At 36.6% G+C, this 27224-nt stretch overlaps 2 protein-coding genes across 2 annotated transcripts in view; one reads left to right on the forward strand and one right to left on the reverse strand.

Moving 5' to 3' along the window:
* The window catches only part of LOC148953661 (uncharacterized), a 64169-nt gene extending 61761 nt beyond the window's left edge, over nucleotides 1-2408 (forward strand). Inside the window, exon 4 of the mRNA XM_089087273.1 lies at nucleotides 1101-2408. Within this exon, the coding sequence (XP_088943399.1) occupies nucleotides 1101-2408 (1308 nt within the window). The remainder of the gene's footprint in view (nucleotides 1-1100) is intronic.
* A 703-nt stretch (nucleotides 2409-3111) lies between these two features.
* LOC148953662 (ubiquitin-conjugating enzyme E2 J1-like) lies at nucleotides 3112-26945 on the reverse strand. The gene is made up of 3 exons (XM_089087274.1): nucleotides 26805-26945; nucleotides 5030-5235; nucleotides 3112-3159 (listed from the first exon to the last, which is right to left on the reverse strand). Exons 1-3 carry the CDS (start codon nucleotides 26827-26829, stop codon nucleotides 3112-3114), a joined length of 279 nt encoding a protein of 92 aa, XP_088943400.1. The 5' UTR covers nucleotides 26830-26945.
* Between the last annotated feature and the right edge of the window lie 279 nt (nucleotides 26946-27224).

The following is a 27224-nucleotide window of genomic DNA, read 5'->3' on the forward strand; positions in this document are numbered from 1 at the left end:
AGGGTGAATCGGGGAAAGTCCGACAGTGGGGTAAGTCCGATACCGGCCTTCAACTTGTCTATGGTTCATTGTATCTGTGGGAGGCTTTCATATTTTCTTCCATAATAGTAGCAGTAGGCAACAGTGCCATCAACTTCCGGCAGAGTTAGCACGCCTTCTATTCAGAGGGTTTTGAAATTTTTTGGACGGCGTTTTTTTAGGAACACAGGTAAGTGACTTTACTTTAACCTATGCAGATTATAAAGTAAGAGAGATAGAGAATTTTTTTTTCATTTCTTAGAAACTAGAAGACCAGGAGCATCTTCCTGATTTTTTAAAACAAGCTAATGTTATTAGTTGAACAGATAAGAGGGGTGTTGGTCTTACCCCCGAAAAAGCCCATCTGGGGGAAGTCCAACATGTTGGTCTTACCCCCTACAGGGGAAGTTTGGCTGGGGTGTTGGACTTACCCCATGTTACCAAAGATGGATATTTTAAATGGTAGAACAGATTCTCAGCTTTGGATAATAAAGGTTGAAGCCAGTAACCATCCTTAGATGGCTCTACTAACTTAGTGGAAGGTAGTGTTGTGTTGATCATTCATGTTTTGCAGTTCTGTGCCTGCTTTCGTTTATCTTTCTCCTTGTAATTTTTTTTCGTCTTAACCTTTACTTGTGACCTGCCGTGCAAAAAGTGTAGCAAAGTAGAAATGCTACTTGGCATGTATCAAATTTGTTGGCAGATTTTTTCTGAAAATACCCTTTTTACATATAAAATACTATACACCATTAGCAGTATTAAAATAAATATGAGACAGTACTTTAATATGATTAAATATGATTCAGAAAACTATTGATATTTCTAACCACAAGCTATACTAAGTTACATTTGTTACTTTTCTGCAAATTTTACCTATAGAAATACTTTTTGCTCAAAGAAAAGCTGTCAAAACACGGATTTTGATGCTAAAGTGTTGGCAGCTTTTGGAATTCTGCTACTGGCAGTTTTGGAATTTTTGCACACCTGCTTGTGACAGATTTTCGAATACATTCATCAATTCATTCATAATTCCCCTTCGAATAAATTCATCCATTCATTCATAATTCCTTTGTCTTTTCTAGATGCCTAGAAATTATGTTCGGAAAACACAACGCGGGGTTGGAGGAACATATGATGCAACTCAGCTACAAAATGCGCTAGCAGAGATATCTTCAAAGAGAATGTCTATGCTACAGGCTTCCAAAGTATTTCAAATACCGCGCACTACCTTGCATGACCATCTTATGAAGAAGACAGAAGTAAAAAAAACAGTTTGTGGTGGAGGGAGGAGCCAAGAAATTCCTGCTGAAATAGAAAAGGATATGGCTCAGGGTCTCCAAATACTTGAAAAGTGGGGCATAGGTCTCAGCAAGCAGGAATTTCTTGACCAAGTCCAAGACTATCTCATCAAGAACAAAGTTCAAACAAGATTTAAGGACAACCAACCTGGTCATGACTGGTGGGTGGGGTTCAAGTGCCGAAACAAAATTTCACTAAAGAAACCAGAAAGGTTAGAAAACAAAAGACTTTTGCAGCAATCTGATCCCTTCATAATGTATGGTTTTTATGAGCTGTTGTATGAAACTGCCATGGCGATGGATATTCTTGACAAGCCCCAGTGCTGGTTTAATTTGGACAAGACATCTTTCTGCAGGGATCCTGGCAACACAAAAGTTGCTGGAGCCAAAGGCTCACCAGCCACTCATAGAACAGGTGGTAATGGACGTGAAAATACAACTGTCTTGGCTTGTATCAGTGCAAACAGAGAAAAACTCCCACCTTTAATTGTTTTCTCTGCAAAGAATACCTGGACCTCATGGATACCTGTAGATGGAGCTTACCCTGGTGCATCTTACTCATCTACCAATAAAGGGTGGATGACGTCTGATCTCTTTATGAACTGGTTTGAAATCCAGTTTCTTCCTCATGTAAAGGGAAAGGCACTTCTCATCTTAGATGGACATGGCTCACATCTTTCTCTTGCTCTTGCAAAACTTGCAAACGAAAATAACGTGACAATTCTCAAGCTACCTCCACATGCATCCCACATGCTTCAACCTCTCGATAAAGTAGTTTTCAAGGGAATGAAAACGTCTTATGATCAGAATCTCTCGAAATGGCAGAGGGAGCACCCTGGCAACATTCTGTCGAAGAAGGATTTTGTATGTCTCTTATCAAAAGTATGGGATACCTATCTCACTCCTAGTCTGATCGAAAAGTCGTTCAAAGCAACTGGAATCTTTGATCTGAGTGTTCCAATGAGAGTAAACCCTTCCGTAATTGACCAGACAAAGTTTGAACCCACCAAGTTGAGACGCTATGCACAAATGAAAAAGGAGCAAGAGGAAAATTCAGGCACATCTAAAGTCACAACCACCATCAACACTTAACTAGAAAAAATTACCTTTTCTGTTACCATTAGTCCAAGGAAGTTGCTTGGCAACCAATCAAAAACTTTTGAAGAGATTCTTCTTGACTCAATCAAGCGGCCCGACCTACAATCAGTTTCAGGAATAGAAAAACGGAAGAAAATTGCAAGAGAGGCAGAAGTGATAACATCAAAAGAGCATCTAGAGGTGCTTAAGAGGGAAAAAAATCTGAAAGCAAAAGGCAAAGGGAAGAAGAAAAGTTCAGATGGGAAGGGTATAAAATCGAAAAAAAAAATTCTTCCTAAGAGGGAAGCCAATAGAGATATGGGTGATACCGAATCAGACATCAGCCTTGAACTTGGCTCTGATGAGGATGAGCAGAGTATTCAAGATACTATTCAAGAAAGTGACAGTGATGACAAGGAGACACCCAATAAGCAAAAGATTGTTCCCAAGCTAAATGAGTACTATGCATTTAGATACGATGCCAGGAATGACGAACAAGGTTGGTACATAGGAAGGGTTCTAGACTTTCCTGATGAGGGAAAAGTTAAGCTCAAGTTTCTTCACTGCTTGAGCCTTGCCACCTACTCTTTCAATTGGCCAGAAAGACAATATTGATACTGTGGATGACAAATACATTTTGCAGGACCAGTAAACTTAGTGGGAACCGGACCATTTGAAATACCCCAAATCCGTCAGGTTATTGTATCGTACAAGGCAGTTACTGGCAAGCGTCAGTAGATCTTTGTTTTATGCCCATACAAGTAAGCTACAACATATATGAGTAACTTTTTGTATCTGAAGTCAAACCATAATTTGTGTGATATGTTTTTCTTTTTTAAAATACAAGAAATCATTTACATTTAGTGATTTGTACAACTAGGCTCAGATTCTTGTAACGTTTATCTATTGGGTAAGTCAGACACTGTCGGAGTTACCCCACAGCAGCAGAAAAAAGTATGGTCTGGCCTTTTGATGCCAGTCAGTTTGACATAAAAAATGTTTGCTTATGGACTTATAGTGATTCCTCGATGCCCTTTAAGATGGTGAAGTCATATTTTTTTTGACATATTGTTGAAAAAAGCTAGTAGGATATGTTGCACTTCCCCCAAAGCTGGGGTAAATCCAACATAGCAGACTGCACCAACTTTGAGACCTGGTGATGGGCTACAAGCAAAGTATATGGGAAAATCAGAAAGTGAATAATATGGAAAACTTTTGTAAAAAAAAGGTTTGATAGAAGATGATATGAGATACTCATAAAAAAAATCTTGAGAGTCAATTTAACAAAAAAAAACATGTTAAGGTGTCGGACTTTACCCGATTCACCCTACTGATGGAAGCCCCGAGCATGAAGTTGCCACATGTATCGCGTGCGCAGGAAGCGCCTTTGATAAGTTAAGAAAGAGAAATGCCACTTTCTCTTTGAAGCTGAAACTAAAGCTCTTCAATAGTAATGTCCTGTCAGTGCTAATGCATGGCTCTGAAAGCTGGGTACGGACAATACAGCTGGAGAAAAAAAAATCGGAAGTTTCGAAAATAATTTTCTTCAAAGGATTCTTGGAATCAACTGGACAGACAAAATTACCAATTCTTTCATTAGAGACACGACAAAACAGTCACTATTTATTGACATAGCCATAAGCAGTTGGTGGCGATATTGAGGGAATATGGTTAGAATGGGCAGCAAACGTCTGCCTCATGATGTTTGGTTTGGTGTTGGACTCCTCCAGGAGTTTGACGGCACGGACAACATGATACACTTGAACAATGACTATAAAAAGAAGCAGCGCTCTCAAGAACAGCCCTTGATGAACTTTGGTCGAAGACGCTAGAGAGGTCATCGTGGAGAGGCATCGTTGCCGCCTTATACGTCGACCGGCGTGGGAAGTCCTAAGTCTAAGTAAGTAGTGTTTTATGTAATAGACAAGTACCCAATTAGGTGAAAAAACTCAGTAACAGTGGCATCAATTAAAGAAAATTTAGGTGTTAGGGGTAAATTTAATTTTTTTTAATCTAGGGAAGGGCAAACTTGCCGTTTTTTCAAATTTTAAACGAGAAAACTAAAAAAGGCATTTTGTAAAATAGAAAAATGTAAAACAGTAAAGTTTCGCAGATGCTTTGAGAGTTTTCACATTGTAAGTCAAGAAATTTATAAAGGGGATTTTCTGGGCGGGATCCTCATTTCTGGACCTCATTTCTTGCTTTTGTGTTCCTTTTTTTCATTTCTTATTACCCATTAGAAGTCTAGGTGTATTTTTTTTTTTTTACATGCACAACAACTTTGTTGAGCCAGTTTATCCCAAAATTGGAAATTTGCCCAATAGAGGGTAAAACTAATAATATATAATTTTTTTTATTATTAATGCCTTTCTGACAATTTTAAAATTGGCATTTATTGACATCATTTGGCAGTTATGGCGTCAATTTTAGACACAATTTTGGCAATTATTTACATAATTTGACAATTTTGACGTCAATTTTTTGACAATTTAATATTATGTTATAACTTTACACTTCCACATATTTCTCGTTATATAATCTATTCATATTTATTTTTATGTTTGAATATTTACTTCGACTTTTAACGTTATTTAATTTTCAATATTTGTTTGTCTAATCCGTGAAAAAAAACTTACTGTAAGGAAAATGATGTTTGGTGGTTTGCATGGGTAGTCTACTGGAATCAGAATTCTGCCATGATATATTCCGCCTTCAAAATCAGAATCTGATGGTCCTCTTATAGTGAAATGCCATTCAAACAAATTTTCTTCTAATGGTTGAGCATGATATTCATGCGTCGGTTCTCTCAACTCTAGAGCCTCCCTCATCAATCGTTTCACAGCTGTTAAAAAATAAACAATTGTTTATAAACTGCTAACAGCTATTAAAAAATAAAGGATTATAAGCACTGTTATTTAACCTTAAACTAGATTAGAACTCTGAAATGTAATCATAATAACATAAGCTCTAATGTACTAAACATAAAAATAAAAATTAAGGTATGTCTAAGGGAATGTATGTAGGGGGAGATGAAGGGGGGGAGTGTGAAGACTCCAAAAACTAGGTGCATTAAACAAAAGTTTGAACCCTTTGCAAATACTTTGCATTAAAAGGGGGATGGAATACAGGTACAATGCCCCCTCCTGCATCAATTCTTCTCCTCCTTATTAATGTAGAAGGTATGTAAACAACAAAAGGGTTTTTACACATTTTTCTGACTGTGATATTAATTCATAATTATGTCTGTACCTACTGAAAGATTCTAACAACCGATTCTAAAAAACAACAACGAGGGCATTAACTGGAATAAAGGGCTGCCAAAAAGTCCCTAAATTCGAGTGAAGGTCACTATTGGTTCCTTACAGTGATAAAGGTCCCCTAAGTCCCTTTTCTTGCTTTGATTTAAAGCTCCGTATCCTGAAGGCTACCAATACCTAGTATACGGTTTAAAGTATTTTTGTTTCGATTGAGATTCTTGAAACCTGTTTTGGCTTGTCTAAGAAAGACGATTTATTTTTAAATAAGCTACAGCGTTACTGTTTGGACAAAGCAGACAGACAAGTAACGAAAAGGACCTTTGCCTCTTGAGTCAATAAGCTAGGAGGTGGCAGGGTTCCGTTGGCTTTGTTATTTACTTAGAAAACACTTTTAAGGGTGTCACTGTTACACACAGATGGGAAAAAAAGATAAGAGAATGGCTCCAAATACAAAATACGAAGGAGCCGGTGTTAAAACCCAATTCCTTGAACGATTTCGAGCTTACATACATTTCTTGAACTATTAGGCTTCTTTCTACCGCCCTTTTTTATTTGAATACATTTCTGGTAACAGCTCATATATTGTTCTACCAGCTTCTTTTCTTTTTTTAAGGTTTAGGGTTTGAAGCTTCAGTTAGAATAAGAATGGGAAAAAGAAAATTTCAAGGAGACTTGATTGAAAGAGAAAGATGTGAAAGAGAATGACGGAACACCAAATGAAAGAATGGCGTAGAGCCGTTCCAACAGATCTGTTCTCTTTCTACTATTCTATCTGCAATACATCGCTTGTCTGCCATATGGGCTCCTACGCTTTACTGCAGCACGCCGGAACTGCTGAACATAAGAAGAATGTTACCATAAAGCTAACGCCAAATCAGCTTCGTCTCTCGGCAATATCTTCCATGGAGAGCGGCGAATAGGCGAAACCGCCTATGTACCTAGGTGCTTATGTAGTGTGGGATGAAACAACAGTTTCAGAAATTACATATGCTCCGAAGATGATTGAGTCTGACTATTCTGGGAAATCCGCGGACGGAATGGCAGATGTATTTGGATAAATGCTCGGAAATACAGTGTTCAAAAACTTCTCCTTCAAGCGAACTAAGTTAGCTTGTTTTTAACCGAAGCTCTTGGACCCCATTTCCGGAGGATGACCATTGATGGAAGTCAGCAACAGTTATTATGCTGTCGAGTTTAACGAAACCACAAACTCAAAAAGTAAGAAAAAGTTTGAAATGAGAATCAGATTTTCGTCCAAAAAAATGAAACGAGTGGTAGACACTCGCGTTTATTGGACATGCCAAAGCTGAAGACTTGAAGTCGGAAATAGTCAGAACAATCTTTGAAAGTGGTTATCTATTTTTAAACTACAAGCGTTAAGTGACGGTCCGAACTTGAACAAAATATTTCGGACTGATTGACAGTGAAAAACATGAATTGACAGGTAACAAAGGTCTCCTTGATACTGGTACCTGCAAGATCCATTTGGTACACAACGCTTTTCGGAAGGGTTTGCAGGAAATCGGTGAGAATTGTTCCAACCTGATCATTAAAGTATACTACTTTTTTAGTGGCTGGCCGGCTAGACAAGAAGGCTACATGAAAATTTACGTGAAAAATGGTGTTCCTAAGCCTCGCTTTTGAAACACGTACCCATAAGATGGTTAACAATAGGACCTGCCAGTTTGAGGCTAAGGGAACAGATGTCAGCTCTGTTTGAGTACTTTGTTGTCTACAGCAGAAGCAACGCTATAGCATTGCCTATAGTAAAGGTCACAGGGCTCTTATGTTTTATTATATTTTTTTCCCCAAAGGCACTTCATATGGAAGGGGTGGTCGTATAAACTTTGGAGGGGGCTCATTTGATCGAAACTATAAGTTCTAGTGCCTTTTTAGATGTCAAAAGTGACTGAGGACACCCCCCCCCCCTTCACGTCGTTTTCCCTCAAATGCATCAGATAAAAATTTTGAGATAGCCATTTTGTTAAAAATAGTTTTAAAGTTCAGATACCAAAAACTGCGAGGTCAACAAAACCCCCCAGAGCCTTTTAAGTTATGCCCTGGGGACGTATACTCTTGTTACGGAGGGGGTGCTCATATAAACTTCAGAAAAGGCTCACTGGATTGGAAATTGAAATTTCTACTTCACTTTTTAAGAGTTAAAAGAGAACAGAGGGCAACAAGCCCCTCCCCTTTTCCCCAAACGCATCCAGATCAAAATTTTGAGATAGCCATTTTATTAAAAATAGTTTATATATCAGATAACAAAAACTCCCGGGTTGACACAGCCCCAGAGTTTCTGGAGAAAAAATCAAATCAACCTTTATCGACGTAAATCACCAAGAATGTATTTAATTAGGAAACAAATTGATTTCTACTTTGTTTTTAAAAGAAGTCTCACACAGACAGCTGTTTTTCTTGAGTGTATCAATCAAGGAAGCTGTCTAAACTTAGTTAGAGGTTATACAGTTTGTGCAGGCCTGTAACCACTTGAATTACAGAATTCTACTTGGAGCAGTAGAGGATCCAGGGTATTACAAGATAATGGAGAGCAATAGGATCCCAATTCTAATCTTATAGTGCCTAACACTGGTAGAAATCTGTTATAGCTCTTAAAAGGAATCCCCTGTCCAAGTAAATGATTGCAAGTCCCTCAAAAATATTTCTGTTCAAAGAATAATTTCCTAGTTTCCTCCTTCTATAATGGTTTAGACTCAATATTCAGTCCTAGTAGTTGAACTGTATTACCGAATGGAATTTAATGAGAAAATAAAAACTGATTTGTTGATTAGTTTTTTTGTTTTTTTTAATGTGATAATCACAGAAAAATGTGTGCTATTTATAGGTTCTATTTTCTTTATATATATATATACATATATATATATATATATATATATATATATATATATATATATATATATATATATATATATGTATATATATACATATATATATATATATATATATACATAGTATATATGAATTTCATTTCAAACTATTAAATCAAATTTAGAGTAAAATACGTACTTTAAACCCTTTGACTTAATATTGAATATCAATACTGAAATATTTGGGTGTTAGATAAAAATACACATGGACTAGCAATCAGCTGAATTTTAAGTCATATAAGTTTAATGTCTGAAGTTGAATTCCCAATTTTATTTGAGCTCAAGCTTTGTAAAAAAAACAAAAAAAAAAAAAAAAAAAAAAAAAAAAAAAAATTAGAATAATCAAACATTTTGGAGATTAGTAGCAACAACAAAAGATGAGGCCTTTTATATTGACAAGATAGATTATAAAAATTGTTTCTCCAACGATAGTATAGACATACAAGACTATATGTCTGCAGTTTCAATGATAATTAGGATCATGGAATCACAATCTAGTTTGCAAATTCATCATTACTGCATGCACTGGAGACAAAAGCAACTGTTTTCAGGTTATTCAAGAGGGTTCGATACCTTAAACCTAATTTTATGAGCCTCAACATCTTCTGACTGTCTCAAAGGCAAAAGTCCATTAGCGAATTCTCCCAGGGGGGTAGTGAAACAGAATAAACATTTTTACACTTAACAACTTGACTTCCATTTGACAAAAAAGATGCAATAACATTGACTAGAAAATGAGGTGCTTTAAATTAATTCAGCAATTTTTCAACTAAAACATTATGACTAAAAAAATCAAAGCCTTTTGAAGGACAATTAGAAGGAGATTGAGCCAGGTGTTTGGCTTGTCAAATGGTTCATATACAGTATTAAGGAGACTGACCAGGTAATGTGTCATTGATAAACGTTTCATGCTTTCAAATTGTTGTTCCATCTAACACAGCTTCCATCTATCACAGAATTCACAGGTCATCTCTTTAAGCCAATCTGCTACAAAGGTCTCATACAATTTAGAAAATATTGTTGTTAAAGTAATTGGCCAAACTCCATAAAAATCCAAATTAACCCTTTTCTTCTGTATGAGTGCAATGTATCCTTTTTTCCAACAGTTAGGGAATGAACCACTTCTAGTTATTGTGTTAAAAATATTTGATAGTTTATCAGGAAATACTTTTACTAAATCAATTGGAATATAAAGGGGGCATATTGAAGTTATCTTTAATTTACGAATTTTTGCCTCAGTTCTATCCCTCTTTCTTGGGCTTGAGAGAATGGTTAAGATGGCTGGGATACGTTCTGCAGAGGAAAAATGACAGACTGTCAAAGATTATCTTTTTTGGCCAACCATCTAGGGCCAGACGAAAAGCAGGTCAACTCCAAATGGGATGGCAGGAGGTTGTACAGAAGAATTTAAGGGAAACTGGAACTTCTAGGGAGAGTGCAAAGAAGAAGGCTTGGAATAGAAAGGGATGGAGAAGGATTTGTCATACCTGTGTTGGTCTCAGGCAGTTTGGTGCTACTCTGAATTGTTAGTAGTAGTAGTATTAGTAGCTTCTGGAGAGACCAACCACTAAACTACAACTGTATTGAGTGGTATGTTTATCTTCTTGATAACCAGTTGATTGAGAAGGGAAAATTTTAGATTTCTAACTGTTTGGTAAAAGATGACTATCTAAAAATCTTGATAAGATTTATTGGGGTTTAGGGGTGGGGCAGCTCAGGGGTCGTAAAAGTGAGAAATAATATCATGAGCCTTGCCAGGAAATTTCTTGAGGGAGGAGGAGGTAAGGGCTATCAGGAGCCTTGTTTTCAGAATTTTGACATGGTAATATTGCTCTTTTCCTATTTATACACAATCAAGGCCATATCCAGGGGGAGGGAGGTCAACCTCCTCCTTCCTTGTTCCCCCTCCACTCGAAATGTTTGTCTGACTTGTAAAACATGACAAAAATGAATATAAACCAATTTGTAATGCGTTTTTTGTTTTTTCTTAGTAGCCCCCCCCCCAAAAAAAAAAAAACTGGATATGTCCCAGTATACAATGCTTCAGTATATTTCAAAATATGTATACAACATACCCTGTAAAACATCACAGAATCCTTTTTTAGAGGTCACAATGGCTTCAGCTTCATAAAAGTTCAGAAGTCATACAGAGTTTCTATCTATATGAACAATAATACCCCTTTCTATCAACCTGAAATCTTGTAGTAGTGAAAATATTATCAAAGACTTAATCAACAAAATGTACATAAAAATTTCAACTAAATATCCAAATTTTAAATGTAATGCAACATTTTAATTCTTAGCAGAAAAACTGAAAAGCAAAAAACTAACAATCAATTTATGATTATCAATCCATAGAATTTAGCAGCAAGAAGTGGGGGTGGGGTCTATGGTGTAATGACATAATTCCAATATTTTAATATAGAGAAATAAGCAAGTTAACATTACAAACCAAAGTAGGAGTTCAAACCCACAAAAAATACCCACTGACAAAATAAGCAATTTTAGCATTATAAAGTTATGATGCTATTCAAATATCAATCAGAAAAATGTGTGGGTATTTCACAACCACAGTATATAAATTAGAGGCAGTATGATCTTTCCCTATCTCACCCATTCTAAAAACCCCGACCGAGGTGCGAGTGCTCCAGAGAACGTAGAAACATAAGCGACATTAGATCTGTTCATGGGTAGACAAGTCAGATTTCTCTTGAACGCGAAACTTGGCTTCAACGTTGGAACACCAAATTTTGAAGAAACTAATCTTAAATTAATTTATTCCAATACATATATGGAAATCGGTAATTAGTAGTGCAATGTTATTATTAGATGTTTTTAGGAATTACAATTAGGTTTCAAAGGCATTTCGAGAAAGTTTCTGCCAAAATAAGTGTTCCAGGGTAATTGGACCGCTGATGGCAGATCAAATGAGAGGAGCTGTTTGTACGCGCTAATGCAAGAAAAAGTGGGAGGAGCTGTTTGTTCGCATCGAGAATGAAGAGCCAGAAATTATCTGCGGTAAACTTACTGCTATATCTTTATACTGTGTTCACAACTAGCAAAAAGCTTATGGTGCACAATAGCCTTCCCTGGTACAAGTCCCACAACTCATTGGTTATCAGATTTTACATTTGCAATTGATTATAACTAATCACAACCTCTCCAGGATATTCATACAAAATTTTCTGCATCAAGTAAAATTATGTCTTACTACTACCAAAATGCATTCTCAATAATAAATATTCATTTACTTGTCAGTTTCTTTGCAACAGCCCTCTTAGTTCACCTAAGATGTAATCCTAATCCTAAGATGTAATCCACCTAAGAATATAATTTGCACTTCACTGAAAAAATATAAATGTTTTTACTTTTATAACTTTAATAAATCAAATAATATTAACATTTTGATTACTAGATATCAGTATATGTATATTAAACTGACAATGCACATTCATTTGTGTTTTTTTTTTCAGTAAAGTGCAAATTAGGCCTATGTTCTGGCCTTGGGAAGGCATAGGGGTTTTGAGTCCTACTCGTGTTAATTTCTGGTCGTTTTGAGTTAGACTCGGTTATTTATTGTAATTTCTGTTCGTTTTGGGTTTCATTTATTTATCGATGCTAATTTGTGGTAGTTTCATGCTTGGTAAATTGTTTGATTTTATTTTTGCTCATTTTTGGTTAAATGGAGTTCTTTACTGTTCTTTGAAAAACTTATTTTGGGGAAAAAAATTTTTAATTAATTTCTGTTCGTTTTATATTGACACAGTCTTTTCAAGGAAAAAGAAAATAATTCTTTAAATCTTTTGTTTTTTTTAAGACTTTATAGTTTGGCCTGCTATTTGTATGCTGGAGAAAAATTTTCAGCAATTTTTAACAGCATAGACCCTTTAAAAAATCTGGACACAAATAGCAGTGTTTAATTTAGTTTCATACCTTCTCTAGTTGACCTGAAATAGAAAATTTGATACAATTCGCAAAAAAAATCTCTTTACTTTCTTTGATAGCTTGGATACTAATACGCTATTTTGATTTGGTTAGATTTTAAGAGCAGAAGTAGCCCCAAAAGTTTGAACATAATACCCTCAGTCGTTCTTGGGATACTGCTGAGATGCTTTATTGGAAATTAGCATTAACACAGTGCATTTTGGTTTAATCTTAAGGCAACATTTAGTTTTTAAGCATAATGGGCAAATGGGTGGGTGGGCGTGGGATGGGGACTAGTTGCCCTCCAATCACTTTCGACTATTAAAAAGGGCATAAGCCCCTTCCATTTTCAATCGAATTAGCCCTTTTTGAAGTTCCTAAGCCAACTCCTTCAATACGAAGTGCCCTGGTCTAAACAAAAAAAAAGAGAAAAATAATAATACATTGTACCCACATCAATCTTCACCATAAAAATGTCAAGCCTTCCGATCACTTTCGACTATTAAAAGGGCACCAGTACTTTCAGTTCCCAGTCGAATGACATTTTTTGAGTTTCTACGTCAACATTTTCAATAAATACCTTATATGCCTCCAGGGCATAAATTACAACCCTTGCTATGAAGACTGTGAAAGGGATGTCATCCTCAAAGACCTAGTTTCAAGAACTTTCAACTACGTTAAACAAAATGGCTATCTCAAAATTTTGTTAGGATGTGTTTGGGGAAATGGTGGGTGTAAGAGGGGCGGGAGTTGCCCTCCAATCACTTTCAACTATCAAAAAAGGCACCAGCACTTTTAATTTCAAATCGAATGAGCCCTTTTGAAGTTTCTACGACGAAGCTTTCAATAAAAACCTTATATGCCCCCAGGGCATAGCTTACAACCCTTGCCCTGAGGACTGGGGGGGGGGTCTTCCTCAAAGACATAATTTCCAGACCTTTCAACTACATTGAACAAAAAGACTATCTCAAAATTTTGATTGGATGTGTTCAGGGGAAATGGTGGGCGTGAGAGGGGTTTTAGTTATCCTCCAATCACTTTCGACTACTAAAAAAAGCACAAGCCCTTCAAATTTCCAATTGAATGAGCCCTTTTTGAAGTTCCTACAATATCACTGTCTATAAAAAAAAACCTTATATGCCCCAGGCCATAACTTACAACCCTTGCCCACAGGGCACTGAGGGGGTTATCATCCTCAAAGACCCAATTTCTTAAACTTTTAACTACGTTGAACAAAATGGCTATCTAAAAATTTTTAATTGGATGTGTTTCGGGAAAAGGTGGGCGTGAGAGGGGGTTAGTTGCTCTCAAATCACTTTCGACTATTATAAAGGGCACTAGCCCTTTGAATTTCCAATCGGATGAGCCCTTTTTCAAGTTGCTACGACAAAACTTTCAATAAAAACCTTATTTGACCCCAAGGCATAACACAGCCCTTACCCTGAGGGCTTTGGAGAGAGTGTCATCCTCTTAGATATAATTTCCAAACCTTTTAACTACTTTGAACAAAATGTCTATCTTAAAATTTTGATTAGATGTGTTTGGGGAAAAGGTGGGCGTGAGAGGGGGGTTAGTTGCTCTCCAATTACTTTCGGCTATTTAAAAGGGCACTAGCCATTTCAATTTCCAATCAAATGAGCCCTTTTTGAAGTTTCTACGACAACGCTTTCTATAAAAACCTTATATACCCTCAGGGCATAGCTTACAACCCTTGCCCTGAGGCCTGTGGGGGGGGGGGTTTCATCCTCAAAAACCTAATTTTCAGAACCTTCAACTACGTTAAACAAAACGGCTATCTCAAAATTTTAATTGTATGTGTTTGGGGAATATGTTGGCGTGAGAGGGAGGTTAGTAGCACTTCGATAATTGTTGACTATTAAAAGGGACCCTAGCCCTTTGTATTTCCAATCGAATGAGCCTTTTTTCAGGTTTCTACAACAACACTTTCTATAAAACCATATATGCCCCCCGTGCATAGCTCAAAACCTTAACTCTGAGGCCTGTGGGGGGGGGGGTTGTCATCCACAAAAACATAATTTCCAGAACTTTCAACTGTGTTAAACAGAATGGCTATCGCAAAATTTTAATTGGATATGTTTTGGGAAAAAGTAGGCGTAAGAGGGGTGTGGGGTGTCCTCAAAACACTTTTGACTATTCAAAGTTTCACTAGCCATTTCAATTTCCAATCGAATGAGTCTTTATCGCATTTTTTAAGACCTTGTGTTTATTGCTCACTTTATCTGCCACCGGGGCAGGACTTACCAGCCTTGCCTTAAGGGCTGTGGGGAGTGTCCTCCTCAAAAACATAATTTATATTAGGAAATCAACTACGCTGAACAAAGTGGCTATCTCAAAATTTTGATTGGATGTGTTTGGGGAAATGGTGGACGTAGAAGGGGTGTTAGTTGCCTTCCAATCACTTTCGACTATTAAAAAGGGCACAAGCCCCTCCAATTTCCAATCAAATGAGCCCTTTTCGAAATTTCTATGACAACTCCTTTGATACGAAGTACCTTGGTCTAAGACCAAGAACCAAAAATAAATAATACATTGCACCCACCCCGTTCTTTACTTAGACAGCGCTACTGCGCTGCCTATGATAAGAATAAACGTATGGTGCGTTCTTGCTTCTTCCAATTTTGTAAATTTCTCTTGCGAGTGCCTCCTTGGAAGCGTAACAAAGCAATTAGTAACTGATACAATATACCTGACCTGTACACGTTTATTCATAAAAGAGCAGAGAGGTTATTTACGAGCTTAACAGGAAATTAACTTTATGTACTCTGCAATATTAGTGTTTATTTATTGTCCTGTATATATATACTTGCGTGTTTCTTATTTGTTATTGCTCTTTTTTTCTTTTTTTTCCATTTATTATTCCACTAGTGACGTTTTTATCTGTATTTAGTGGGAAATAAAATTCATTCATTCATTCATTCAAACGTTATATATTTGGGATGACAGTGTCCCAATGAAAGCGAAGTTTTTGAGCTTTTCTTGAGTCAGATATCAGAGATAAAACCTTCTTTTCAATTCTTTCTTATGGATTGACATAGGCAGAATATGTAACCTTATGTAAAGATGTAAGATATCGAGTCCCAAGTTGATATCAGATCTGTTCTCATATACTCTCTATTTAGAATTCAGCTATTGCATACAAGTCACTTAATGAAAACTATTTTTCCCTTAAACTTGCAGTTCTTAATTATTTATGTTGAGGTCGAAACATAAGTAGCCATTATTCTACACCTCTGCTAACCTATAAAGTAGCTCCCTAAGACATGATCATATTTACCCATTGCATATGTGTAATTGTGTAATATAATTGTATTTGAAAAACAATCAGAAATTACATTAATGAACAAACAGTTGCTGCCCACTCCTCAATCCCTTGCTCTTTATGCTGAAGTTTGATGATATGCTGAAAAATATTCAAATGAATTTAATGAAAAAATGTGCATTGTCAGTTTAATATACATATGCTGATATTTATCCCTTAAAATATTAATTAATTTTTGATTTCTTAAACTTGTAAAATAAAAACATTTAAAACAAATTTTTTAGTAAAGTACAAATTATATTCTGGCTTTTAGAAAGCATATGGGTTTAGAACCCTACTCATATTAATTTCTGCTCGTTTTGAGTTTGACTCTGTTATTTATTTTAATTCCTGTTCGTGTTGGGTTTCATTTATTTATTGGTGCTGATTTGGTGGTATTTGTATGCTTGGTAGATTATTTGATTCTATTTGATCCTTTACTTTTTTTAAAAAACTTATTTTATGAAAAAAGTTTTAATTAATTTCTGCTTGTTTTATATTAACATAGTCTTTTTCAGGGAAAAAGACTGAGTCTGAGTCTCTTCTAAAGCTAAACAACCATCCCTTCCATAAAAACCTTAAATACCCCCTGGGCATAACTTACAACCATTGCCCCTAATCTCTGGGGATTGTTTCAGCCCCAAAAGCGTTATCATATGATATTTAGACCATTTTGAATAGAATGGCTGTCTCGAAATTTCTATTGGATACATTTCGGGACAATACGACGTCTGTGTGTGTGTGGGGGGGGGGGTAGCTGCCCTAAGATCACTTTGACTCTTCAAAATAGCACTAGAGCATCTAATTACCAGTCCAATGAGCCCCCTTCAAAGTTTATATAATCATGCTTTCTATAAAAACCTTATATGCCCCCAGGGCATATCTTACAACCCTTGCAATGAGGGCTGGGGGGATTTTTTATCCTCAAACACATAATTTCCAGACCTTTCAACTACGTTGGACAAAATGGCAAAATCAAAATGTTGATCGGAAATGCTTGGGGAAATGATGAGTGTGTTTGTGGGGGGCAGGATTCTCCCTCCGATTACTCTCGACTGTTAAAAAGGGCAATAGTCCTGTCAATTTCCAATCGAATCACCCCTTTTTGAAGTTTTACGACAAAACTTTCTATTAAAAACCTTATATGCCCCCATGGCATAACTTACAACCTTAGCCCTGAGGGCTGTGGGGGAGTTGTCATTCTCAAAGACATAATTTCCAGACCCTTCTACTGCGTTCAAAAAAATGGCTATATCAACTGTTGATTGGAAGTGTTTGGGGAAATGATGAGCGCAGGGGGGGGGGCATTCGCCCTCTGATTATTAATAAGGGCACTAGCCCTCTGAATTCTCAATTGAATGAGCCCTTTTTGAAGTTTCTACAATAATGCTTTCTATAAAAACCTCACATGCCCCCAGGAAATAACTTACAACCTTTGCCCTTGGGGTTGTGGGAGTTTGTCATTTTGGGGGGTTGAAAGACATAATTTCCAGACCTTTCAACTACGTTGAACAAAATACTATCTCAAATTTTGATTGAATGTGTTCGGGACAATGGTGGGCGTGAGAGGGGGGTTAGTTTCCCTTCAATCACTTTCGACTATTAAAAAGGGCACTAGCCCTTTCAATTTCCAACCAAATGAGCCCTTTTTGAAGTTTCTACAGCAACGCTTTCTACAAAAACCTTATGTGCTCCCATTGCATAACTTACAATGCCTACCCTGAGGGCTATTGGGGGGGGGGGGGGTATCATCCTTAGATTTCCAGACCTTTCAACTCTGTTGAATAACGTGGATATACCAAAATGTCGATTGGAACTCTTTTGAGAAATGATGGGCATGGGGGAGGTGATTCTCCCTCCTATTACTTTTGACTATTAAAAAGGACAATAGGCCTCTCAATTTCCGAAAAAATAGCCCTTTTGGGAGGGCGTGAGAGAGGGGTTAGTTTCCCTGCAATTACTTTCAGCTATTAAAAAGGGCACTAGCCCTCTCAGTTTCCAATTGAATGAGCCCTTTTGAAGTTTCTTCCACAATGCTATCTATAAAAACCTTATATGCCCCCAGAACATGACTTACAACCCTTGCCCTGAGCGCTCTGAGGGGGTTATCATCCTCAAAGACCTAATTTATACAACTTTCAACTAGGTTCAACAAAATGGATATCTCAAAATTTTGATTGGATGTGTTTGGGGAACTGGTGGGTGTGAGAGGGGATTTACGGCCTAATTGCCCTTCAATTACTTTCGACTATTAAAAAGGGCACTAGCTCTTTCAATTTCCAATTGAATGAGCCCTTTTTGAAGTTTCTACAACATTGCTTTCTATAAAAAACATTAGATGTCCCCAGGGCATAACTTACCACCCTTCCACTAAGGGCTGTGGGGGGGGGGGTGTCATCTTTAAATATTTCATCTCCAAAACTTTCAACGATGTTGGAACAAAATGACAATTTAGAAATTTTGATTGGATGGGTTTTGGGACATAGTGGGCGTGAGAGGGGGGTTAGTTGCCCTTAAACCACTTTCAACTAATAAAAAGGGCACTAGCCCTTTGAATTTCCAATTGAATGAGCCCTTTCTCAAGTTTCTACAACAAAGATTTCAATAAAAACCTTATATGCCCCCAGGACATAACTTAAAACCCTTGCCCCGAAGACTGTGGGGGGAGTGTCCTGCTCAAAGGTATAATTTCCAGAACTTTCAACTGCGTTGAACAAAATGGCTACCTAAAAATTTTGATTGGATGTGTTTGGGGAAATGGTGGGTGTGGAAGAGGTATTAGTTGCCTTCCAATCACTTTCGACTGTTAAAAAGGGGACTAGCCATTTCTGTTTCCAACCAAATGAGCCCTTTTTGAAGTTTCTATGACAACACTTTCTATAAAAACCTTATATGCCCCCGGGCATATGTTTCAACTGCATTGAACAAAATGGCTATCTAAAAATTTTGATTGGATGTTTGGGGAAAACATGGGCCTGAGAGGGGATTTAGTTGCCCTCCAATCATTTTCGACTATTAAAAAGGGCACTAGCCCTTTGAATTTCCAACTGAATGAGCCTTTTTTGAGGTTTGAATGACAATGCTTTCTTTAAAAACCTTATTAGCCTCCAGGACATAACTTACAACCCTTGCCCTGAGGGCTGTGGGGGAGTGTCCTCCTCAGAAACATAATTTCTATCTGGAAATCAACTGTGCTGAACAAAATGGCTATCTCAAATTTTGATTGGATGTGTTTGGAGAAATGGTGGGCATGGAAGGGGTGTTAGTTGCTTTCCAATCACTTTTGACTATTAAAAAGGCACAAGCCACTCCAATTTCCAATCGAATAAGCCCTTTTCGAAGTTTCTACTACAACTCCTTTGATACTCTTCCTGGTCCAAAGGAAAAAAATAAATAAATAAATAATACATAGTGCCAAAATTGTTCTTTACTTAGGCAGCGCAATTGTGCTGCCTATGATTAGTTTAGGTCTAACAGTAAACAGTAGGTCTAAACAAGCAGGAGGAAGAAAAGAGTTCTAACACTAAAAATCCTTAAGTTGGCATACATAATTTGGGCTAAATATTTGGGTTCAAGTTTAGTAGTTGATTTTCCCAGAAAGAGACTAGAAAATTCTGATAACTACTGTACTTTTAAAATTCTGAAATACTTACACCATTCCTAAAAGTATCATTTTAATTAACCCTCAACCCTAATGCGTAAATATCCCCTCAGTTATGCATTCATCCATTAATTTTATGAAGCTTGCCATAGCTTACAAATAAAGGTAGTAGGCTACCATTAGATTCCTTATTTTGTAATATTTCTAAATACTACTCTGGTTGCTTCTCTGACAATACATCTCTCCCTTCTTCTGTTGTCTGGCATTGCCCTAATAATGAGCTAGCCTGTTGCCTATTTTACCTTTAACAGATCTCTTTGTACATCATTATTTTTTTAATGAAAGAGGTTTTTGTGATTTTTATTGGATAGCATTTAGTTTTACCTGAGTGAGAGAAATAGAATTGTGAATAAAACCATTATTTGAAAATATTTTAAAAAATTTGATGCAAAGAAACATAGCATAGAGGGAGAGGAGCCCTCTAGAGAGAGAAGAAGTGGAGGTAGGTATTTCAAAATACCTTCCTAGGACATACTTTAATTTAAAGACCCATTCCTGAAAGGTTCATTTTCTTAGCCTAATGCCTTTCCAAGATAGCAAAAAGGCTTCTTGTTAATTATTCAGAACACACTCAAGTTCTTAATCTGAATATAAGATTTGAGAAAATTGGTTTCAAAGCCACAAAAACGAGTGACAGAATGCATTGGACTTATATAATTTGGGCTATATATTTGCACATAAGGGAGGGTGAGGGTAAAGTATTTGGACAGTATGAAGTTAGAATCAATTCTTACTTCATAATATGTAGAATACTTGTAGCTAACTAGGTCTACATGATATACAATATAATACTATATAATAATAAAGACTTGTATAATAATAACTAAACAACATCAACCTGAACAAACTATTGAGTCATCAAGTTCTAAAAGATCACCAGCCCCCTCTGATAGTAAAAGCTGTAAGAATATTAGTTTCCTTAGCCTTATCTTTAGCAATGTTGACTGTCTAACTTCTAAGTTTCAAGAAATTAAGTGTGTTGTTGCATCAGGCACCTCAGACATTTACACCTTCTCTGAAGTGAAACCCAAAAGGACTACTATTCCTCTGACAGAACAACAGATACCAGATAACAGATAACAGATACCAGGATACAAAATGGTTAGCAACCTATCAAAGCAGGAAGGAAAGGGAATTGTCCTATACGTCCCAAAAACTTTCAAGGCAGGAAATGTTGATATTGATTATGAGCCTTATTTAGAGCAAGTGTGGATAGGATATCCATAAACCTCCCTGGTGAACCAATTCATATTGGCACAATCTACAGAAGTCCAAGTTCCCCTAATTTAGAGAATTCCCTCTATGAAGTTGTAGAATCAATTAAAAGAAAAGTTGCACTGACAGGAAACTTTCTCATAGTTGGGGATTTTAACCTACCTTCCATTAAATGGACAGATGGCTGCAGCTACTCTGGACAGAATTCAATTGAACCATTTCTTGAGTGCGTAGCAAACAATTCACTTTACCAAGCAGTAAACTTTCCAACTAGGTACCAGGATGGCCAGCCACCATCATTTTTGGACCTTGTAATAGTAAGCAATGATGAAGCATTATTAAATGTAGCCCCACTACCACCCTTTGGGGCAAGCCACCATGCTGCTATACAATACTCCCTTAGACTGTACCCTGAAAAATCAGTTTTTACAAAACATGTTACTGTCTAATGAGGTAAGAGTTGGCAGGGTGTGATTGGTCCTTTATCACTCAGAATGATATTGACAAATCATGGAATATGATAAAGAAAATACTGCACGAGGTCTCAGAGAAAGATACTATAGTAAGATGGCCACAAAAACTTGAAACTCTGCCATTTATGACCAAAGAAATAAGGAGAGCAAGAAATAAAAAGAAAAAGTTTTGGAGACTATATAAGCAAATTATACATAACAAGAATAACTACAGAAAATATACCAAGGCACAAAACCAAGTCAGAAGGATATCCAGGAAGCTATTTGAACAGCATGAGGAGGATAAAGCAGCAGCAAGCAAGTCAAATCCAAAATGCTTTTGAAATTATACCTTAGCCCATAAACCTGGCAGACACTCCTGGTTAACCTGGTTACACAACTAAAAGTCAATGACTGTGTAGTAGACAACCCAGAAGAAATTACTAATGCTGTAAATAGGCAGTTTACATCTGTACTTACTCTGCCTGATAATGCCCCTCTTCCAACCCCCCCCCTACCTATGCCATCATAACCCCAATAGCTGTCAACAGGTTTGATGTAGAGACACACCTAAAAAAGTTTAACCTAAATAAATCAGTGGTGTACACCTAAGGCTTCTAAAAGAATCACATGTTGAATTCTTGGGACCACTACCTCTACTTTTTCAGAAATCTCTTGATGAAAAGTGTATCCCACAAGATTGGCACACAGCACATATTACCCCCATACACAAGGGTGGTAGGAAAGAGGATGCAAGTAATTACAGGCCAATAAGCATCACCTCTGCAGTTGGGAAGCTTCTAGACAGAATTATTAACACTCTAATCTTAAAACACTTAAAAACCAATAAACTATCCTTATCATGTACACAAGGCTTCAAGTCTGGTCAGTTGGTTGAAACAAACCTGATTGATACATTCAATTATGTCACCAATCTTCTGGACCAAGGGTTCCCTGTTGACATTATATTACTGGATTTGGCAAAGGCATTTGACAAAGTCTGCCATAAAAACTTCAAATGGTTAAAATATTTGGAAGGGATGGAAGACCATTCTTCTCTGAGGTGGCTGCTGTTGGAAGTGGTTTCCCCCAGGACACAGTATTGGGTCTATATTTATATGGGACTGAATGTATAGGTTTTTCTTTCTCAGTTAAAGAGTCTTGCATTTTGCTGCATTGAATTCAAGCTTCCAAATATTAGTCCAGTGAGATATATATATTAGTCCAGTGAGATATATAGATATATATCACCCAAGGTGATTAGGTGAATCTCCTCAGTTTGAAAATTTTTATTGAGGAAAAAGGAGTCTGCTGGGAGAAATTAAATAGTAAGTAGAAATGTAACATATATATATATATATATATATATATATATATATATATATATATATATATATATATATATATATATATATATATATATATATATATATATATATATATATATATATATATATATATATATATATATATATATATATATATATATATATATATATAAATGAAGTGCCAAAGATCCTTAATAGCAAAGTAAGTCTTTATGCTGATGACTCAGAACTTATTGGTTGTGCAGACACAGCAGAAAATATTGAGTCTACATAACTGGACCTAGATGCATTCACTCACTGGACTAATATTTGGAAGCTTGAATTCAATGCAGCAGACCTGGATGCACTTTCCCTTTGGGCCCGCCAATGGAAGCTTACAGTTAAAATCAAGAAGTGCAAGGCGGTATATTTCACGAAAAAGAATGAGAAGTGGCAGTACCATATGAGTGGGGGGGGGGGGTGGCTCAAGACAAGCGATTGGTTCCTTGGTAGCTGAGAGAGATTTGGGAATAGTCATTGATGAAGAATTTAAATTCAACAAACACACCCAAAAAGCAGTTGCCAAACCATCTCAGGCCCTCGGAATAATTAAGCGTACAGTACGTAGCAGATCATCTAAAGTTATGAGAAAGCTGTACAAGGGTCTCGTGCGACCATTGCTGGAGTTTGGAATGTGTGTTGCCACACCTCTGAATAAGAGTGACCAACAGAAAATAGAGTCTGTTCAAAAGTGCACAACCAAAGCTGTTGATGGATGCAAGAACCTTGACTATCCATCTCACCTGAACAAACTACAGCTCCCAACACTTGTCTACAGACAGCAGAGGGGCAATGTCATTTTGGCTTATAAGCTACTGCATGCTGATTCCTCTTCTCAGAGTCCTTTCCAACTTGACAAATCATCCAGGACAAGAGGGCGTAGTAAGAAGCTGCTCAGGAAGAGAGCTCACAGCAGACTCCACAACCACTACTTCTCCAATAGAGTGGTGGGCCCCTGGAACAGTCTTCTCAATGCAGCTGTCACCGCTCCCTCTGTCAATGCATTCAAGATTGCCATTGATAAGAATTGGTCCACCAAACCATGGAAAACAGAGTGGGACTCCGCTGAACCAGTGGCTCCCCATCATCACTGACCAGCAACTCTACAGGATCTTTCCTTATTTTGCTGGACAATGCGATTTAAGGTAAAATGCAAGACTCTTTAACTGTAGTGATGAGTCTTGCAAAGCTATTTCAAGCAGTAATGCAGAGAGAGATCTTGGTGCCCTGGTAGATGACAAGTTCACTTTCCATATTCATGCATAAGCAACCATTGCAAGGGCAAATCAAACACTTGGCTTAATCAAAAGAACATTCACTAGCAGATCTCCAAATGTTATTACTAAGCTGTATAAGTCTAGGTCAACAAAGGCTAGAATTTGGAATGTGTGCTGCATGCCCAATCAACAAGACTGACCAAGCAGCAATTGAATCAGTCCAGAGGAGGGCAACAAAATGTATGAAAGGTTTCTGTGATGTCCCAAATCCATCCTGTCTCCACAAGCTCAGAATACCATCTCTCACATATAGAACAAACAAGGCAATGTGATAACAGCATACAAGCTTCTAAATGCTGAAGATACCATTTCTGACCTATTCCAACTGGACAATTCAAAGAGAACTTGTGGTTGCCACCATAAGTTGTTCCATAAACAAGCAAATACCAGACAAAGGAACAAATACAGTTGTAAGCTTGTGGAATTCCCTCAGTGAAAAAACAGTGACATTACCAGCATGGAGACATTCAATTCATCAATGGATAGGGAGTGGCTCAATAAGCCATGGACCACTGCTTGGGACCTTACAGAGGACTAACTATCATCATTGAAGCTGGAGGACATAGGATTCATCCTATTGCTAGCAAGTGTGATTTAAGGTAATCAGTTGGGGGTTAAAATGACATATCTCTGTAATTATAAATTTTCAGAAGAGCAGAAAAAAACCCAACTAGGCTACTTTTTATTTCCTCTCCAATAACCATAAAACAAAAACTGATCAATACATAAGATATAATACATATCAATCCATTTTGTTTTATAGTTTTTGAACAGGAAATAAAAGTTTTGAGGCCTTTTTTCAGCTGTTCTGAAAATATACAATTATGGAGTATGTCCTTTTAATACCCAACTGCTGTTATATAGATATAGCATTCTGTCATCCATCACTTGTCTTTTTGGATATGAAACTGGTTTTCTCAGATCTTAAATTCAGATCAAGAACTTAAGTCAGTAAATTTCTACCAAATCATATTATTGAGTTAGGAATAAAGTGAATACACCATTTGATGCCTTTTTTATGCTGATTACAAATATAATAATCATTTCTATTGGAAATGAATTTCAGCCCTCCCCTTTATATATGCCAATTCAGGGTTGGGTTAGGCTGTAGAAATATATACCCTAAATTGGCATATATAAGGGGGGGGCTAAAATTCATTTCTAATAGAAATGATTACTATATTTGTAATCAGCATAAAAAAAGGCATTGAGTGGTATATTCACTTTATGTGTAAGTAAATAATATGATTTGGTAGAAATTTACCCTTAAGTCAGTTCTGAATAATTAACAAGTAGGCTACAACAAAAATAGCTAGGCTAGAATTTTATCTAAAATAAGGAATCTTATTGTAGATCCTAGGCTACTACTTCTAGGCTAATTGGAGCCTAGGCTATAGAAAGTTTCAGAAAATCCATGGGTAAAATTCTACTTTAGCTACTTTTGGCTATCTTGGAATGGGGTTAGGTTAGGAAGATGAAACTTTCAGGGATGGGTTTATAGGCTAAAGTAAGTCCCGGGAAGGTATTTTGAAGTACCTACCTCCACTCCTTCTCCCTCTAGAGGGTCCTGAAATTTGCCTACATGACAGGTCTATACCCATGGAAATTTTGACAAAACAGCATTTTAGATTAATTTTCAGTTATCAGTTTCTTTTTCTCTGACTTTAGCTCTGAAAATGCAATTTCAGTTATTTGAGCAGAATTTTAAGCACATATAAATAGTTTATTTCCAAAATTTAGGAAATGTATTTGCATATCTTTAAAACCTTATAAATTAGGATTGAGCAAAGTTGTGAAGATGAAAACAATTTTGTGGTACTTCATTTAAGCAGAAGATTTATTTTGCAAGGTTTCACTTCTATAAATCACATATTTGGGTAAAATTCTACTTTAGCTACTTTTGGCCATCTTGGAATGGGTTTAGGTTAGGAAAATGAAACTTTCAGGTATGGGTCTACAGGCCAAAGAATGTCCTGGGAAGGTATTTTGAAGTACCTACCTCCACTCCTTCTCCCCCAGAGGGTCCTGAAATTTGCCTACATGATAGGTCTATACCCATTGAAATTTTGACAAAACAACATTTTACCTTAATTTTCAGTTATCAGTGTCTTTCTCTCTGGCTTTAGCTCTGAAAATGCAATTTTAGTTATTTGAGCAGCATTTTAAGCCATATCAATGTTTTAATTCCAAAATTTAGGAAAAGTATTTGTATATCTTTAAAACCTTATAAATTGGGATTGAGCAAAGTTGTGAAGCTGAAAACAATTTTGTTATGCTTCATTTAAACAGAAGATCTATTTTGCAAGGTTTTACTTCTATAACTCACAGATTTTTAAAGGTCATCAAAGGTCAGGACCCTCTAGAGGGAGAAGGAGTGGAGGTAGGTACTTAAAAATACCTTCCCAGGACATACTTTAGCCTGTAGACTCATCCCTGAAAGTTTCATTTTCTTAACATAACCCCTTTCTAAGATAGTCAAAAGTAGCTAAAGTAGAATTTTACCCATATTTTTAAAGGTCATCAAAGGTCAGGACCCTCTAGAGGGAGAAGGAGTGGAGGTGGGTACTTAAAAATAACTTCCCGGGACATACTTTAGCCTGTAGACCCATCCCTGAAAGTTTCATTTTTTTAACCTAACCCCTTTCCAAGATAGTCAAAAGTAGCTAAAGTAGAATTTTACCAATCCATGATTTGAGCTGTGTATTCAACCATTAGGGGGAGGGGGTACATTAAGTGAACCAATTTTAGGAATTACATAGCCTAGGCTGAAGTAAATTTTTAAAAGTGGTCATCAGAATTTTTCTTACTGTAGGGGCTAATCAAGAATCAATATTTGTCTATTATGGAGGGGGTAAACTTTAGTGGCATGCATTTAGGAAATGAAATAGGACTTTAGAATGTTTTAAAGCAGTTCCCATGATTTTATAGTGTTTCCCTGTAGAACCTGGGAGATCTGAAGCAAGACAAATATACTGAAGGCAGGGCATATGGTTATTACTGAAGCAGTGTGATATTGCTGCCTCTGATTATTTCCCAAAGTTTAATACTCACAAGGGCTTTTCAAGTTGTAACCCATATCAGGCTTTGCCAGTTTGAAATTTAGCAAATAAAAATAAATCCTTAATTAAGCGTAGTTAAGAAAATCCAGTTTCAGAATATAACCTTTAAAAAAATTATAATCTATAATCAATAAGTAAAAACAGCTATTTTCAATTAATTTGACATTCTAAACTGCATAAATATCATTTGTTTGTATTTTTTAATTAATTGTCTAGGATGTGCTAATTATTTTACCAGAAGAAATGTTGAGATAAATAATTCATTCAAGAAACTTAAAGCAGAAATTAGCCTTTACTTTCTGCCACTTAAAACAGTAATTTTTGAATTGATGAGCGACAAATTGAGAATGATCAGAGATGGGTGGGGGACAATTCATGGCTTTCGGTTGCAGAGACATACACCGAGGAATGT

Source organism: Artemia sp. Qi Xiang Cuo, chromosome 3 (genome assembly GCF_049724085.1).
Source record: "Artemia sp. Qi Xiang Cuo chromosome 3, ASM4972408v1, whole genome shotgun sequence".
Classification (NCBI taxonomy): domain Eukaryota; kingdom Metazoa; phylum Arthropoda; class Branchiopoda; order Anostraca; family Artemiidae; genus Artemia; species Artemia sp. Qi Xiang Cuo.

Excerpts from the sequence above, each read along its gene's own strand:
- LOC148953662 (XM_089087274.1), bottom strand. The coding sequence starts at position 26,829 with ATGGGTTACAACTTGAAAAGCCCTT. Across the intron at positions 5,236-26,804 it reads TTACAACTTGAAAAGCCCTT|CTGTGAAACGATTGATGAGG; the intron begins GTGAGTATTAAA and ends ATTTTTTAACAG. Across the intron at positions 3,160-5,029 it reads CAAACATCATTTTCCTTACA|CTTACTTGTATGGGCATAAA; the intron begins GTAAGTTTTTTT and ends TATATGTTGTAG.